General features: G+C 37.2%; 1 protein-coding gene and 1 pseudogene across 11 annotated transcripts in view; both read left to right on the top strand.

Moving 5' to 3' along the window:
* The window catches only part of MARK1 (microtubule affinity regulating kinase 1), a 119366-nt gene that overhangs the window by 85286 nt on the left and 15530 nt on the right, over positions 1-18550 (top strand). For 7 of the 11 annotated variants that reach the window (XM_073338840.1, XM_073338844.1, XM_073338839.1 and 4 more), the window contains 7 exons: positions 1600-1836; positions 1914-2033; positions 6996-7095; positions 7735-7847; positions 10155-10329; positions 11954-12147; positions 15902-16002. In XM_073338840.1, coding sequence (XP_073194941.1) covers positions 1600-1836; positions 1914-2033; positions 6996-7095; positions 7735-7847; positions 10155-10329; positions 11954-12147; positions 15902-16002 — 1040 coding nt within the window. The remainder of the gene's footprint in view (positions 1-1599; positions 1837-1913; positions 2034-6995; positions 7096-7734; positions 7848-10154; positions 10330-11953; positions 12148-15901; positions 16003-18550) is intronic. The other 4 variants (XM_073338843.1, XM_073338845.1, XM_073338842.1 and 1 more) reach the window with 1 other exon arrangement.
* On the top strand, positions 12316-12489 carry LOC140909820 (U2 spliceosomal RNA; annotated as a pseudogene).

Here is an 18550-nt window from a genome sequence, read left to right as displayed (position 1 = left end):
CACTACTCCTGGGTAATGTGACTGACTGCCACAAACTCAAGCTGACAAAACTTTTATAGTAACTGTCCTATAGTCCACCTGTGTAAATACAGACAGCACATTACTGAAGTGTAAATGTTTCTGAGATTTGCCTGGCTGCTGCTGCTGCTATTAAAGCATGCTGAGTAACGATGGAGGAGGGGAAACTTTGGTGAAGGATGCTGAAATAAAGTACAGAAAGTACCATGAAATATCTATTGTCCAAGCAGACACTTGTGTTTTAAAGTCCTAAATGAGGGTAGAAAGAACCGGAAGTTTTTAAAATTTAAGATGGATTTATTTATTTAAAATAAAACAATATTTAAATTATTTTTCTTTTAAAAAATAAACCTGTTTAAAAATTAAGTAAGGCTTAAACTTACTATAATTAAATTTAAGTAATTAAGCAATACATATTTGTTGCAGAAGTTTTTAAAGAAAGTCAAACCACTGAACTGGTGGAAGTCACTGGCTAGGCACCTGGAACCATTTGTTGAAGTGCTAAATCAGCTTTTGATAGCAGTAACCTCTTCTCCTAGTGCAGAGAATATTTTCTTCATTTCAGTTTATCCAATCAATATAGTTCAAAGTCGAGTCTGACTGAGAGTTGAAAAAACTAGGAAAACTTGTTTTCCTCTTCCAGTCTTTAAATAAAAATGAGGTGTGAGAAGAGGATCTGCTAGTTCTAAAAATCTAGAAGGACATGGTGACCAGAAACAGTCCGTTAAATTTACTAACTAAAGATACCTCCTTTGTCTAATAAACCAGTTATTTTTGCATGCAAAACTTGTTTTGATCAACCTTTTTTCTTACATATGCGACATGTTTAAGGTAGTTCTATTTAACCGATAAAAAAATATTATAATGCTGTTTTCGTGCAGTTACTTGAATTCCAATTTTCATCCAAATGCAGCGTGACATAAATCACAAGTAAATAATTAATCATCTAGTAAATACGAAATGCATCATTCACTATTTTCTAACACAATAAAAAATGTAAAAATAAGAATAAATATCTTAATCTACGTAACTGCTTAAATAAATGCATATAGATGTAGTGTATCCTCCTAGTTAGCAAAATGTACCAAGTTTAGTGTAAAAGTTATATTTAATTGCAAATCAGCATGCTTTACTAATCAATGAGAATCAACCCCTTTTCTTCCCACACCTACCCATACACATGGCAACATGCCTGGGACTCCATTTATATCCTTTGGAATCAAACTGGTTAAGTCTTCTAGGCCAAAGCTGTCAATTTAGAAGCACTAGATTGCTTTTGAATTCAGTCAACTAGTTTTAACTGCTGTCTAGCTTTATGCACTGTAAATTATTGTCTGAACAATAAATCATTTGAATTTAACTTTATTTGCACCTCAGAATTGGACTCCGAATATTTTAAATAGCAATACTCTAAGTAGTGCATTCACAGGGTTTGTTTCCTTTGTTCTCTAATGTCAAACAGTCAAATCGTATATTTTGGAAAATGTAACTTTTCTTATCAACAAATGATGCACACTTATATGTTGATCTTTATTGTGATGTATAAATTTGGTCATTTTTCTTTCAATATTTTTCTCTTAGGCAGAAAACCTTCTACTTGATGCAGACATGAACATTAAAATTGCAGATTTTGGTTTTAGTAATGAATTTACAATTGGTAACAAACTAGACACTTTTTGTGGAAGCCCACCCTATGCTGCTCCTGAACTTTTTCAAGGAAAGAAATATGATGGCCCAGAGGTAGATGTATGGAGTCTTGGAGTTATTCTTTACACACTAGTCAGTGGCTCCTTGCCATTCGATGGTCAGAATTTAAAGGTACAGTTGAAATTTGACATCTCAATTTCAATTTGCTAACTTTTCAGTGTCAAGAATATATTTTCTTTTCTGTCTAGGAACTGAGGGAGCGAGTATTACGGGGGAAGTACCGTATTCCATTCTATATGTCCACAGACTGTGAAAATCTACTGAAAAAACTACTGGTACTGAATCCAATAAAACGAGGGAGCTTAGAAGTAAGTAATTTCTTTCTGAAATTATCTTCACAGCAAGAATGAACTACTTACTCCAATAACCAGATAGGATATTGTTTTTGAAAGCAAGAGCCCACTTCAGTTCTGTTGTAGAGGCCTGCAGTGCCTAGGATTGTCAGGAAGCATTGCAGAGGGCAGCGCAGTTTGAATCTGAGGCGAGGCCGTGGAGTCTTTTCCCTTTCTTTACTTTTGGCTGATCAAAGGACTGTCACTTTAAGAGCATTGGGAAATTAGTTTTCCTTTGTTTGGTATCATAAACACAAATATTGAAAGCCATTACTATGGTAAACTTGATATTTTATTTGTGTATAGATTCAGACCACAAATCTAATTGCCGTTTTATATTGCTTTTGGAGATCTGTGGCAAAGAAAGATTTATTATTTGATAATGCCCATCCAGTATCAGAAATAAAAAGTACAACAAATGATAAAATGTTTGAGGTACAATGTGCATTAGTCACTAGTGACCTTTATTTCATCTTCACGTATTTGCTTTCATAGCAGAGGATGGTGTTCCAGAGAATTCATCCCATTTAAGTAGTTTTTTCTTTCCAGTGTAGTGATCTGAGCTTTCTTGCATGCCTGGCTAGGAAGCATATTCATAGCGAGCTATGCTTGTATACAGCTTTTTCTTTCAAGCTGGGCTTACTTTGTGATTTGTCACAAGCATTTTCCATTTCAGAATAACTGCTGTGTTCAGCAGTTGGATGGAAGTTGGATAATGGCGTCTTCTGATTGGTTGGTTGTCATAAATTACATTATATTCCTGCCTAGAGAATACATTGATAAGAGCTTAGTCACTGCAAGAAGCTGAAAGGCTGACTTCAGAATGATTGGCTTCTTCCAGCCTTCCATTTATAAGTTTCTTCTTGTAAAGAGATTCAGGTCTAGCACTTGAGACTAAAGATTCTTGGAAACCCTGGAGGCATAACTTGGCTCCTCAGTGTTTATGAGTATGACAATCATATACTCCTATTCTTTGATCCCATCATTGTCCCTGTAGAGTGCTGCTGATGGCAGCCATACAGGAGCCTGCTTTTTTAGGGTAGAAAATGGGTCACTGCCAAATATCTGCAAAAAGAGAGTGAATAAACAATCTGAGGCACTCTTGAAATGAAACATTGGGCAAGAATCCATCCTTTAATTTTGAAGGAGAGCACCATCACAAAAATGCATTTTATTAATGAGATATGAAGTATTGTTTGGGGTGAAAAGTTTAGGGTACATGGCTTGGAAAGAAATTTATATATCTGCCTGAGTGCTGCTTCTAGTCCTCTTCAGCATGTTACCGATAGGGACAAAATCAGCTCACATTTCCATCAGAAAATGCTGCACTTGTTACCGTTACAATTAATATATATGATTCTTGGAACTGAAAAAGATTTGAGAATATTTTTCTCTTTTTAGTTTGTGTGTTTTGACAGTATTTTGTTTAGTCAGCATCACTCTTTTGTTAATGTCATTTGTTGTTTCTGAGCCATGCACTAACTAGCATGACACTCTCATAGTGCTCTGGTAAGAGATCCGGTGTGTGGTTTTTTTCCCCCAAGACGGTGTTTACCAGTAACAGCAGCAGTAAAATTGGAACTGAAGAAGCAGCACCTCGAGTAGTAGGCTTAGCCCTTGGGCTGGTATGTGTTATGTAAATATTATAAACCTTGTTTGTGTAGGCCTTTTCCATATGAACAGGGAAGCATATTTTAAAAGTAGGAAAATGTTGTTTTACGATCACAAATGTTGATGGGATATTTAGGGCAGCGTTTCTCAAATGTGGCCACCAGGGGCTTTTCTTGCAGCCAGAGCCTCCTGGGCTGTGATGGGGGGAAGGCAAAGTAGAGTCCCCTCCCCCTCTCTGTTGCTCCTGGACGTTGGGTACAGGAGCAGGGGTTGTGCCCTGCCCCCCTCTGGAGACACCTGGGGCACACTGCTGGAGGAGCAGGCAGCCAGTGAGTTCCCCAGCTTCCCAGTTGTGGTGGGGCTCAGGCTTTGGGCTTCAGCCCTGAGGTGGTGGAGCAGCAGGCTCTGGCCACGGAGCTTTGGGCTCCAGCCGTGGGCTCTAGCTATGCAATGGCAGGCCCCGGGCTCCAGTTGGGGGCCTTCGGCTTCTTGCCGCAGGGCTTCAGGCTCTAGCCCCCCCACTGCCTCCCCGTCTCCTCTGGCCCCCACTGCCTCCCCCAACCCTCCATCCAGGGCTTAATTTGTCCCCAGGCTTGCCAGGGCTGAGTAAGTCTGCTGTGAAAAGTGATACTTGTATGTTTGTAAATATCACTTTTCACAACAGACATATTAGCTAGCAATAAATAAATTACAGTGATTTGGACATGTATATGTTCATATTTATTTGGTTTTCCTAAAGCTAATCAAGAATTTTAGGAAAAAGTGTGAGGATGCGCCGCACTCTGAGATCCCCTGATTTAGGGGCAGGTACAATACCAGAAACTACTTGGAACTTTTTAAAATTGACAAGATTTCAAGTTCTGTAAAAGAAATAAGAGGTACGCTTTAAAAGTGCTTTACTGCAAGTGGGCTTTTTTGGATATTGAACAGTAACTAGATAATACTTCTAAATTAATGCACTTAATTGACAAAAATTAGTGAATTTTAGCTTAAAAACATACCCATCTTTAAAAGATGAGGACTAGATTAGAGAAGCTTGAACCATAGATCTGAATAGCAAGGAGAGGGACAAAACTAAAGGCACTGCATCAGAAATGGTATTGGTCCAGTCATGTTGCTGGAAGGTCTAGTGGGGATGGAGGAGAGGAATGGGATGCTTTTCAGAAGGGTGGTTCCTCTTGGCCAAAAATATCATTGTAGAAACAGTTTTGCATTCCTGCTACATTTGCTGAGGATACTACTAAAAAACTGAAGGATTCCAACATCTTCTGTCTGTTGTGAACCTTGCAGTCAGATGTGATAAGACTCCTTGTAAATAATCATTTGACTCTGTGGCCAGAAGACAGCAGCAGTTTGTGTCCATTAGCAAAAATTATTATGAAGATTATTTCTAAGGCAGAATTTTAATCATATATCTGGTGATCTTATGGTCAGCAAAACATCAGTTGGCTAATAAGTGAATAATAATAATAAGCTAATATCTGAATAGCAGTTTTTAAGATTTTGTTCTTTGTACTATTAATAGTAGTAAGACAAATATGGGTCTTTAGTTTGGCAGCCATGTAGTAGTGCAAGACACCAGGTTGCATCCTAGGAAAATTGAGCCTTTCTCTCTTAGTGGGATTCAACTGATGTGTTTTGTGGAGGTGACATTTTTGGAGGGGGGGGGGCTAGATTGGTGGTCACATCTCTTTTGGCAATCTGGTGAGCGGCATTTGTGTCGATCTTTAAAGAGGCTTTGCTACCTGTCATCATAGCTGAAGGATAAGCATTGTTTCTAGCTATTCAGCAGGAGGTAGGTATGTTGAAGGAACAAATTTGGCGGAGCTTTGGGATTCCCTCTGAATAATTCTTCAGGAATGGCAAAGTGTATCAGGAAGAAATCTCCCAAAAATGCATAGATATACTCTATAATATTAAAGATGGTTGCATTTCATGGAAATAGTTAAATGAAAAGTTCTTTCTTGAGATGAACTGTGAATATGTTTTGAAACGAGACAATCCACAGGAAAAGATGAATGGTCATAGCCAATGTTTATTGCCCTGTCTTGCAAAGGACAACAGTCATTTGGGAACATAGTGGCATTTCTACACAGTCTCTTAAATTATTTGAAGAAATTGTAGTTATAATTTATTTCAAAACAATTTTTATTTGTTTTGCAGTAGCACATAGAAGTCTCAACCAAACTCAGGGTCCCGTTGTGCTAGGTAATGTCCAAGCAGAGAGTATGAGAGACACAGATAGGGGAGGCAGAGACAGGGATTCAGCATCCAATCATAATGATAATTAGCAAATGTACTGTTACACGATTTTTTTTTTAATTTGATGGGGGGGGTATTTATTTTAATGCACGTTAAATATTTTAAGGGGTGAGGGAGAAAGTAAGGGGGGGATGAATGAGTTGGAACAAAGGAGTGTAGAAGACAAGGACTTGGAAGAAGAGATGGGGGAGCAAAGGAAATAGAAGAGTATTGAGGGCACAAGGAGTGGAGGGACAGTTAAGAAGAGCGTGAGAGGAGGTCAGAATAAACAGCTCATCAGAAAACAACATAATGCCCAGAGTGTAAACTGGAAGCATCAGTCCAGCATCACCAGAGATATACACTAGTGCAGCTCCAGCTGTGCACGCTTAAGGGAGTCTTTCTTTGCTCCTTTCTGAGCAGGGTAATTGCAGCCACTGAGCCTTGTTTAGGTGCTGCTGCTTGACCCTTTTTGCCTTAGACAAATATGACATGCATGTCAGCCTGTGTAACCTGTGCGTGTAAAGATGTACAGTAATAGAATATTCTTATGAGATAATGACAGAGCATAATACTGTAGTTTCATTTTTTTTTTTTTAAAAAAAAAGCCTTGTAGAAAATTATAAAGATAGAAAGAACCTATTAAGCTAGCAGGGCTACATCTCAAGCTATTAGTTGCAGATAATTCCCTAAAAATTCCCTTAAACATCTGTCCTAATAGCAAACACTGGTTTATTATTATGGTAACTATACAAAAGGGCAACTTATGTCCATCTTTTCACCATGCAGATAATGGTAGCTTTTGAGCACTGCTGTGATACAAGATCTCCTTTTATAAAGGTCCTATTCTCCTTTTTATAAAGGTCCTATCCTATTGGTTAGTTAATTGGCCAAGCAGTATTGTTGTCATTCACGTAGGTATGTATTGGTTGATGCTGGAACGAAGAAACATCTTGTTTTCTAAACCAGAGCTTACAGGGGCTGATTCAATTCCCATTAAAATCAATGGGAGGCTTTCAGTTTACTTTAAAGCCCTAATTGAATAAACAGTGTAATACTTTAGCTGAGATTTGTTTAATTTCCTAGCAAATTATGAAGGATCGGTGGATGAATGTTGGCCACGAAGAGGAAGAATTAAAGCCATATACTGAGCCGGAACCAGATTTTAATGACACCAAAAGAATAGGTAAAGATTTTCATAATATATGGAAATAGATGATAAATGTTTCATTGCAAATAAAACAATTTGAGAACAAGTGCCACAAAGGGAATTGGTTTATTACAAAAGTAAAATGTATTTGCTATTTATTTAAATGAGAAACTTTAACTTAGTTTCTTTCTAGAGCTATTTTGTGCTTTTGTCAGGTTAGGTATAGTTTAGTTTATTCATTTAAGTAGCACAGATACAAAGTTTTCAAGAAAGTGGTAACATTGAAAACAATGGAGCTATAAGAAAAGGAGTACTTGTGGCACCTTAGAGACTAAAATTTATTTGAGCATAAGCTTTTGTGAGCTGTAGCTCACGAAAGCTTATGCTCAAGTAAATTTGTTAGTTTCTAAGGTGCCACAAGTACGCCTTTTCTTTTTGCGAATACAGACTAACACGGCTGCTACTCTGAAACCTGTCACAATGGAGCTATAGTCTTCATTCCTGAACAATAAATACAGTGTAGATTCATTTGAATTGTAGAATCATCAGTTATCTTCTAATGTTATGTTTTCCATTTTTGGTGTGTATATACATTGTCAAGAATCTCTAGGGCACTTGTCCTGCTAAGAATGGCTTTTTCTTTCTTTCTTTCTTTGTTTCTTTCTTTCTTTATAGACATAATGGTCACTATGGGCTTTTCAAGAGAGGAGATCCATGAGTCTTTAGTAAAGCAAAAGTATGATGAAGTCATGGCTACTTACCTGCTTCTAGGCAGAAAACCACCTGAAGTAAGTTTTATCTAACTTGTATCTGCCAGTTTGAGTTTTAAATCTAGTTGTACTGAACATGCCCTATTTGTTTTTGTTTTTTTTTTTCCATTTTATAATCACCTTGTATAAGACTTTCAGAAGTTAGTTTAGCTTGGGTTGGGTGACCGTTCATTTATGCTCTGACTTTGCTTTGCAGACCTGGATTATTATTATTTATTTAACTAACAAATAAAATGTAATTGTCCCCATATTTTCACGTTACAAGACAGTTAGCCATTGTACATGATTTGATGATATTCAGGAGAGGTCCAAGAACGTAACAACCGTGGCATTAATGATCAGGATTGAGTTCCTTGGGCAGTGGTGGTGGTGTATATGGAAAATTACACAACCCTTGGAAATTTAGTTCTATTCACTGCTGTCCATTGTGTCCATTAAAATTATGGAATTGGAGAGAGGTGAGAAATCCACTACTCAAAGTGAAGGGACTTACTGAGGTCCTGATCCAAAACCCATTAAGTTCCCAAGTGTCTTCAGTGGGTTTTGGATCTGGTCCTAAGTGTCTTATGGAAATAACAGACATCAGTTAAAAAAAATCATTACAAATAAAATTGTTTTTGAAATAATTCACTGGGCAAAGTGATGAATCCTGTGCAACCTGGTTAATTGTAAATCAGCATCGTCTGCCCTTGGCTTCTCTTGGCCTCCTAAGAGCAATTTAGGATGAAAGAGGCTGAATAACACTGTTCTGCAGTACTGCCTCAGCCATGCCAAGAATTAATGGACAGGAGATGACTATTCAGCCCTTGAGAGGTTGGCTAATCCTATGTGATAAATGCACTGGGACCTGGCCAGTTTCTTAGCAGTTTGTGATGTCACTGAAGAGTGCTAAGCCAGGGAGCAGGAAGTGTTTCTAGTTACTGGGTGTGCAATTTGACTTGGAAGTTTTAGGAGGGACTTAATCACAATTAATCTTCCTGCACAGTCTGCTGTTGTCCCTCAGTGTAGAGTTCTAAGTGACAAGTACTTTGAGATGAGTACTCTGTTCTAAGGATTAAATTATTATGGTTATCTCATTCATTGACACATGCAAGGCTAGATGGTCTGAGATTTCAAATGGTCTCTGTAAATATATTGTTTATAAACTACTAGCTTTTATTATGCAGAAATGGTGTGAAGTGACAGGAAAAAATGTTACATTTAAACTTAAGTGCAATAAATATTAACTGTGAAATACAACTAGAAAAACAGAAAATGTAATATTTCACGATAGCAGTAATTCTTACAAAATACTGAGTTTAGATACACTATTTTGTTAAATATTTTAACTGAACAAGGGTGTATTTTTCTTATTGAATTCTTAAAGAATTATGAGCCATTTCATCCTTTCATGAGTTAATCCTGTACTGGGACAGGAAATACTCTCCAACTCTTGTGGAACTAGCAGAAATCTGACGATAACTTGAGATCTTCAGTGATCTCAATAGATCCAGCCACAGGCTGGGACCTTGCTTATGGAGGAACTTTGTTTCCACGCTGCCTCCTAGCACTTCTTCTCCTCTTTGACAGCATGGCTTTGATATACTCATCCTCCAGTGCATTCCTTCACTAGCCACACCCCACACCTCCTGTACATTGGTACAGATTAGGAATCTGACAACTCTTTTTCCATCTGAGAAATGTCAGCATTTAAATTTAGACAATCACACTGCTATTAGTAACAGTTTTCCTTATAGTGCTTGTTAGTCTGTGAAGCCAAAGGCAGAATTACCTAGGCCCAAAGAATGTGTTAAAGGCACTGAAACATTCTTCAGTCATTACTACTTGCTTTCCTAACCTAATTTCTGGACTTAACTTTTATTCCAAGTTTGTTTGAAATGTTTTGAAATTGTTCTGATGTTAAAAATGTTATCAATGCAAAAAAAAAGCCTTAAAACTAGATAAAATATTGAGGTTCTCCTGGTTTTCCTTCTTTTAAATAACGCTCATCATTCTGAGCTCTAATTGTACATGTTTTAAAACAAGTTCATTTGTGTTTAGGCAGATGTAATTTGAGCATATTTGTAGGGGTGTTATTGATTTTCACAATTCAGCATGGGCAGGATAAGCATGAACAATGATAGCTGAAGTTGAGTGTCCAGTCTTGAAGAAAATTAAATTTTAAAATAGACAATTTTTTATTTTAGCTTACTTAATTTAAAAGCCTTAACAACCAAATCAAGGACTTTATATAGAAATCCTTCACTATATAATGATATGGTAGTGCTGATAATGTTAATTTGTCTACATTTCAAAAATATTTAAAATGCTTTCTTATGCTTGTAGTTTGAAGGAAGTGAATCCCTGTCCAGTAGTAACCTGAGTCAAAGGTCTCGACCCAGCAGTGACCTCAACAACAGCTCTATGCAGTCTCCCGCTCACCTGAAAGTCCAGCGGAGTATATCGACCAATCAGAAACAACGACGGTTCAGTGATCATGGTGGGGATGACGTTCAAACAAGTAAAGTAACGTACACAGTTTAAATCTGAGTGTGCAGTGTTTTGTGAGCCTGGCACTCCGCCTCTCTGTGCATTTCTTATGTGCCTCATCACGCCACACCATGATGCTTCTTATCCGTACGAATGCTTCTGTGGTAAATGTGGGCCAGCTTAATAGAATTGACCCTTTTGGGTTTGTTACTTCGGTGTAGCTGTCACCTTCTAAATTCTGTATGGAGTTAAATACCAGTTCTAATTTTTCTGTTTTAAAAAAAAAAAAACTTATAGTTTTGAATCTAAAACAGTATATTGCAAATTCACAGTTCATCAGTTTGTGGGAGAGATCGTTAACTCCTGATCTGAATAAACGCCAAGACTGCAGGCTATTATGTTTTATAGTAAATACATTCTGAGACTGAAGGCCAAATTGTCGGGTTAGCCAGGGATCATCATTTTACAAAGTTATTGGGAAGCATCTTCAGGTGGTAGTAGGTATACAAAATGGAGTAAATATTCACATTTTAAATATGAAAAGGTTTTTTAAAAAAAAACAAAAAAACCAGGCAGTCAAATGAAAAAACTTTCTTGACCCTTTCCTCCTCCTATTATTTTGACTTCCACCTCTTGCCAATCCTGTTCCCCCTGTACAGGTCAGTCTTGGGGGGTTTTTCACAGAAGTAAATAATACATTGGGGCAGATCGTCAGCTAGTGCAAACTGTCAAACTCCATTGAAATAAAGGGAGTTGTATATTTTACACCGCTGAGGAACTACTCAGAAAGAACTGTGGGGAGGGAGAAGCTGTGATTCTCCCAACGTAAGCATAAAGTAAATAAAATAGTTTTAATTTATTCTGTGGACAAAAGCTTTGCTCATGGGCTGAGGAGAGTGAGGATAGGGTAGGCAGGCCATATGTCCAGTTTTAAGCTAAGCAGTCCTGCTTTTGTCCAGTTTGTCCCATCTGACGCTAATGTAAAACCAGATGTGGTGTTATCCAGTATCACGCATGGAGGACACCATTCTGAAGAGGGTGCTGCTCTAGTCTTGTCTGTGTGACCCCGCTCATTTTGCCCCCGTGCGTACGGGGATCCTGCACATGACCTTGCACAGATGGTGATTGCAAGGTCACACTGATGGAGATGGGCCCACACCGGTGGGAATGGGCCCACACCATTCCCAAATGTATTGGATTGTCCAGTATTCTGGGAATGCGTAAGTGGCCACCCTAGAATAGGGAAAGGTTTTAAAAAATGAAAATAAGTTTTTAAATAATTTGAACAGTTTCCCTTTTATCATGTTGCCCATCCCATTTTCTTTGCTTTGTTTTTTAGCAATTTGAGGGTTAAAATCGGTTAAAATTAGAACTAAAATATAAGTAGAAACTTATAAATGAAATAGGAAGTACTGAATGTACACTACATGTCTTCAAATTTATAATGAAGAGACAGGTGGTTCAAATTTATTTAAAGATAACTTAATGTATGTAACTATCACATTTTACAGGTAGCATATACACCAACCTTGCAGTCTTACTATCATTCCAAAGGTTTTCTTTCCCATGTGTAGAGAATCATACTTCAGAGTGCATTGACTGAGGGAGAAGCAATGATTGTTTTTAGATAGTATAATTTTGTTTTTATTTGACAGTTGGTCCATCAATTCCTCCTGCTGTATCATACACAAAAAGGGCTCAGGCAAATAGTGTGGAAAGTGAACAGAAAGAGGAATGGGACAAAGATGTGTCGCGTAAACTTAGCAGCACTACAGTTGGATCCAAAGGAGAAATGGCAGCAAGTCCACTTGTAGGTCCAGAAAGAAAGAAAGTGCCTGCAATTCCAAGTGTGAGTGTGTTTTTTAAATCAGCTGGGGCAATATCTGCTATATACTTGGCATCTTATATAGGCATTAGCCTTATATTAGTTAGTGAATATTCTGTTACATGTGTATTTTTGTAGCCTATTCCTGTGTACCAATAAGAAGCTATGCTGTATATGCTTTTTAAAAATAAAATAATTTATCTTCTAAGTTATCTGTTCTTTTCAGTTTAATATCTGATATGTCCTTTATTTGAGGACTTTATATTAAATTGATTTTTTCAAACAGGGAGCTGAAATAGGAGCTTGCTCTGTCCACCCCAGGCATCGACTTGGTATTGCGGTGTCTATGGGAATGGTGCATCTCCTTTTGGGGTGAATAAAATAAACAAAATAAAAGCTTCCAGACAGCTGTTGGACTAGTTATTGGAAGCATTTTTTCTTATACTTTAATATTCTAACCTAAAATGTTGGCAGGCTTGTGCAGTATCATGGGTCTTCAGGGCATACAGTCAAAATTTTTTGCTTGTTACCTTTACAGGCATGCCTAATACCTCATTTAAAAGCATGAACTCATAATAAGAAAATTACTTGTAGTACAGAAGTCTTAGATTTTGTAATGTGAATCAAACCTGTGCTGTCTTTTTCAAGAGAAGACAAAAACTGTATTAAGTATCAAGATGATAGTGCTTGTACAGTGCGGTCAGGCAAAAAGTATCCATGTGATAGACTGTAAGAATTTGCTTTCACCATTGGGATTTAGTACACTGTGACCTCCATGTTGGATTCCAAGGATGGAATCCATGCCACTGCTAAAGAAATTCTCTCTTCAGACAAAATCAACTTTTAAATCTGCTAAATTATAAGGATTCCTTCCTCTCACAGACGGTGTCTGCAATACGTCACATAGCTGCTTTTAAACCTTTGTTTTGTTTAAAAATCTCTCCCTAGGGGGGGACTCGAAGTGGTGGCTGTGTGGAACATATACTGGAACTTTCTGTCCTGTGAGATTAGATTACATTGGATTGTAAATCTTCCATGCTTTCCCAAAACTGTATCTCTCAAAAACTGATTATGCTGATGTGTGTTGTAAACTGATATGTCAAAAGCATTTCTTTGCTTACAGTGAACTAATTAAATAAAGTATCCTAGTGATAAAGTGAGAAATTGATTTACTTGCTAATAATCACTACAGTGATTGTTCATTGTAAATCTGTTACTATTTTAGAGCACTTGTGAAAGAGGTTTCATGATGAGCGAGATTAAGATGTAGTGGCATCTGATATTACAGCTGTAGTTAAGGTTGAACAACCATTTCCTTTATAAATTCCCTCTTTCTATATAACTTGTTCGTAAAAAAATTAATTTTTAACTGTAATTTGCCAAAGAGGGATGGGTTGAAAAAAAATTCACCCATTTCTGAATCATTTTAAGGCTAACATGGTGGTGGGAAAGACTAGATTTGTTAGAAAATGTTTATCGTCCCTATCACACATTGACTCCTATTATGTAACAGTTTAGTTTAAAACCAAGTCTTGCAGTTGGTTAACCTATATTATAAAATAGCATTATATGAGTAAACCGTAAAAATTACTCAATAGTTCTTTGCTGTTTTTGTCCTATGGTGTGAGGGGGGATAAAGGAGGCAGTTGTACTGTATTCAAAACAGCATAACTTCAGTTTCTTTCAAGAGCAGCTTCAGCTTACTTTTAAAAGAGCATCAAAAATGCAGTGGATTGACTTGAAAATGTAAACTCCTGTGCAACAATTCATACTTCAAGATTATCTGGGTCCAAAGGCCCCCTTGTTTGTAAATTTAAAAAATAAAAAACACACTTCAAATATATCATTAAAAGAGTAAAAAATACATAAGCCGTAAGGCGTGTTTAAAAGAATAAACAAAACTTATGAAACTTTCAAGAGAGAAGAACCTGCCCTCTTCTTGGCTGTAAAGAACTATGCATGCCATGGCACTGTACAAATAAATATGCCTGGTTTTGTGCCTTTAACATGTTGATACATAAGCATAACAGTAGTACTTGGAGATTTTTAAGAGCATGTTGGACAAACACCTGTCATGGATGGTCTAGATAATACTTAGCCCTGCCTTGAGTGCAGGGGACTGGGCTAGAAGACCTCTTAAGGTCCCTTCCAGTCCTACGATTCTATGATTCTACTATACACAGTATTTAAAATTCATAGCAGCTATCCCAAATTTCCCATTGTGTATGAAAGATTTTTTATAATTTTAGAATGGATGAAAGTATGGACCCAAGTGTTCGTGTGCCTTGTCCTTGCTGAAGTAACTGTCTGTCTTACGACCACAGTCTATTCCTCATGCTTTCCTGTGTTTACATAGATTGTGGGGTGTTTTAATCAGCCATGCTGAAATATAATAATCTGTATTAGTGTAAAGAAAAGGAGTACTTGTGGCACCTTAGAGACTAACCAATTTATTTGAGCATAAGCTTTCGTGAGCTACAGCTCACTTCATCAGATGCTGTAGCTCACAAAAGCTTATGCTCAAATAAATTGGTTAGTCTCTAAGGTGCCACAAGTACTCCTTTTTTTTTTTTTTTTTTTTTTGCGAATACAGACTAACACGGCTGTTACTCTGAAACCTGTATTAGTGTAGTATATTTTCCAAAACACTTTATAAGATGTACTGCGTGTTTACAAACTTCATTCTATCTTATAGTACAGTAATTATTTTAACATGTAATTATGAATTAATGTTAACCTGTCTGACTACACAAACATTTTGAAAAATCAAAATTCAATTAATCCGATCTAAAAACTAAAAATTTTACTTGAAATTTTTATACTATAATTAGCTCTTTAAGAGACAATTAACTGTCCGAAACATTTTAAAAATAGGTTTTAGGTAGGAGAGCACATTTAACTAGCAAAGAAAACAATGATAATTTTTTTCTTACTATTAATATTACACATATTTATTTGGCACCCGTCACTATGATGGCTAAGGACAAAATCCTACTTAGTTCTTGTTCATTCCTGACTTCAGCTGAATACTGAAATTGAATACTGCAGTGCATATTGAAAGATTTTTGTCATTCTCAACAAAGGGCAACAAATTGTAGGATTGAAGCTCTGAGGGCAACTAAATCTACACAGGCAAGCCCTTAAACTTGCATGGAGTTCTGTTGACTTCAGTGTGACTTCTGTGTGGATGTCCCAGTCGCGTTGGATTATCAAGGCCTATAGGACTTCTTTATTGTGTGCAGGAATTGGATGTTAATAAAGCAAGTTTTCCCCTTAACTACACTTTTCCTTGCTTTTATTCAGTGCATTCCAGTGGGGCCTACACAGCATGGTGATGGGAGCATTAGAAATGGATAGATCAAATAAGTACTTCGTGTCAACAGATTTAATTAAGTTGTTCTGTACATTTAATGTCTTCTCTCACACAGTCTAGAACAGTGGTTTTCAACTTGTGGTCCACAGTCTCTGGGGGTCCACAGACTATGGCTAAGGGGTCCATGAAAGGTTGTTACCATAGAGCAGTGGTTTTCAACCTGTGATCTGTGGGGGTCCAGAGACTGTCTAAGATTTCCAAAGGGAACCACACCTCCATTCGAAATCTTTTAGGGATCTGCGAATGAAAAAAGGTCGAAAACCACTGGTCTGGAATTTAGATGCCACATTTTTAAATCAAATATATTCTAATATGCTGATCTGTGTTTTTCTGGATAACTTCATTTAAATTGTGTAAATATTAATTAACTGTATCTGTCTTTACTCATTTTTATTCTCCTTCTAGAACAATGTATTTCCTGTTGGTGGAATGACCAGAAGGAACACGTATGTTTGTGAGCGGTCTTCAGATCGCTATTCTGCGATACAGAATGGGAAAGATAACAGGTACTCAGTTGACTTAGCCAAAAATCTGAGAGTTTGTGCTGAGGTATATCACAGGAGTTAAAAACAAACATTTAGCCAATATACTTTCGAAAGATGGTGTGGAGCAAGTTAAACTTTACACGTTTGTTTTATCTTGCAGAAAAGTTTGTGCCTGAATATTTGTCATACGTAGACAAATTATGACAAAGTTAGACAAATATTATGACTCTGCCTTTAATCATCTCCAAGCAATAATATTGTCAGGAGTTGCCTCTATCACTGTACAAAGAGTACAAGAGAGAGACTGAAGAGTTTGCAATCTAAATAGACAAAACAATTCAGACATAAAATATTCTGGATGATCCAGAGGATGGCTCTTTCTTACACTATAGCAAAGTTTTTGTTTGTTTGTTTGTTTTTAAGTTCCCTAATAACTACTGAATAAGATGTAACTATCTAACGGGCATAAAAGAGCTTTGTGAGTCTTGCTTATCTCATTTGTCCCAAATAATTCTGTAATTGACTCTGCCCTTTTACTGTATCTGGTAGTTGGGGTGAATACTGTGCATTAAATATTTTTAATTTTTTTAACGAAACCTCTTGCACATTAATGGACACAGACCATTAAAATTACTTTTGGCTTAAATTATATTCATAAAATACCTGTAGGAGTTGTAATTTACAGTGTCTGACTTAAGTGCAAAGTGTATCTCTAAAATTTATATCGAGATTTATTTGAAGGAGCATACGAATTCTTTTGTATTTTTAAAGCACTAACCTACATGCATCTGAGTGCTGTACTTAAATGTAAAACCGTAAAGTTGAAAAGGGTGGAAAAGCCCCATCAAAGTAAAGCCAGTAAACGAACTGTGTTTCCATTATCTGCTCTTATGGTTTCACGAGTGTTGGAAGTTTCATATTGATCAATTTCACTGCCCAGTCAGTATTTTTCTTTGAATTCCTGAAGGATAGGGTTGTTAATTTGCATATATAAAGGACCATGTAACATCTGAAAGGCGGGGAAAAGTGATTTTTTTAAACTATTTTTGATGACACTTAAAACATTTTAACAATACTATATAATGAGCACAGAAGGATGGATTACAAATAAGTTTTTGAGCTCATGGGTATAATGTAACCAGTAGATCCAGTTTTCCATCTGAATCTATAGAGGACTGGACATCCATTCTTTCCATGGTAAGAATCATATTTTGGTCACTGATGAGCTTCCTTGCTGCATATTAGAAAAAGGTGGTGGTTTAAAATAGGGTAAAATAGTTTTAAGTTTAAAATATCTAATAGATCATAATTTTCTGATTGCACAAAATATTGATATGTTTTCTTTTAGATAGATTATTTAACTATATAGTTCAGTATATAGGCAACTTATTATTTTTTACGATCTATTATTCTTAATTGCCCACGATTATGAAGAGATACTGTATTTATGTTGGCCTTCTTGATCCATTTTTGACCTCTTCAAAATTAATATCCCAGACTCCCCCACCCAATGTTTATCCCTCAGTGCCAGAGCTCTTCTACAAGAGTCCCTGCAGGACCCAGGACCCAGGTTCTCTGATCCTAAAAGTCGCAGAAAATACTACCAGAAATGCCGCACTGAACGAGGCTGCCTCTTGTCCACAATGATGTATGGGCTCCAGGATCTGCACCAGATCCCTAAGCTTATTAACAGTGATGGGACAATATGTAACCTCCCTAGGGCCAGTGCTTTGAGACCACCCTGCTAGAAACCTCCAAACTAAAAACCTGCTACAATGATCTTGGTACCTATTCAGCATATTGACAAGTGTAAGGGCTGATAGGCAAGTGGAAATTGTTGATGATACCACTAGCCTGGTTGCTAACAGCACTGTATGCTGCAGCACCTGTTCCTCCATACTGGGCCATATTGGTGACAGGTCCTCCCTGCTCCTGAAATTGCACAAAATTTATAGAACTTCTCTCATAGCTATGGTCACACTTGTCCCTGCCAGCTGCGTTGCTCTCCCGTCCTGCCATCTGTTCGTTCAAATATCCTGGCTCTGGGTGACCCATTACCCCTTGTAAGCCATGTAGTGCTGCAGAAACAATTTCAGAAGCAATCGCCCAGACTACTTGAATCAATTCTCTCTTGGCTTCCCCATCCCCAAATGCAGCCACTGGGAGTGTTTGCTTCCCCAGGATCCACATTACTTCCCTGTAGAGGGAATCCATTTGGGAGGCAGACCATCCTGGGCAACTTATTATTTTTTATGATTTATTATTAATTTTCTGTGATTTTTCTTTTTGAGAGAAGGCTGGCTTTTTGTCATGTGCTTGGTTTCTTATGAAACTGCATTCTGAAAGATGAAAGGAAAAAATCTTGTTCAGCTACAGTTTCATGTGTTTCTGTTCTTTGGCTTTTCTACAACACACTATATTGTAACAATTTCTGTCTGGTGTAAGTTAGCTTTGGGACTATTGTTCTGCATTCTTGATGGAGTTCATTCGTGCTTTGGTGAAGCTAAACATTTTACGTGAAGGGTCTAAAAATTCTTGGACACGAAGCAGTAGTCCAGTTTTGACCACT

This window comes from Lepidochelys kempii, chromosome 3 (assembly GCF_965140265.1).
Source record: "Lepidochelys kempii isolate rLepKem1 chromosome 3, rLepKem1.hap2, whole genome shotgun sequence".
NCBI classification, from domain to species: Eukaryota; Metazoa; Chordata; order Testudines; family Cheloniidae; genus Lepidochelys; species Lepidochelys kempii.
This window is presented reverse-complemented; position numbering and strand designations above follow the sequence as displayed.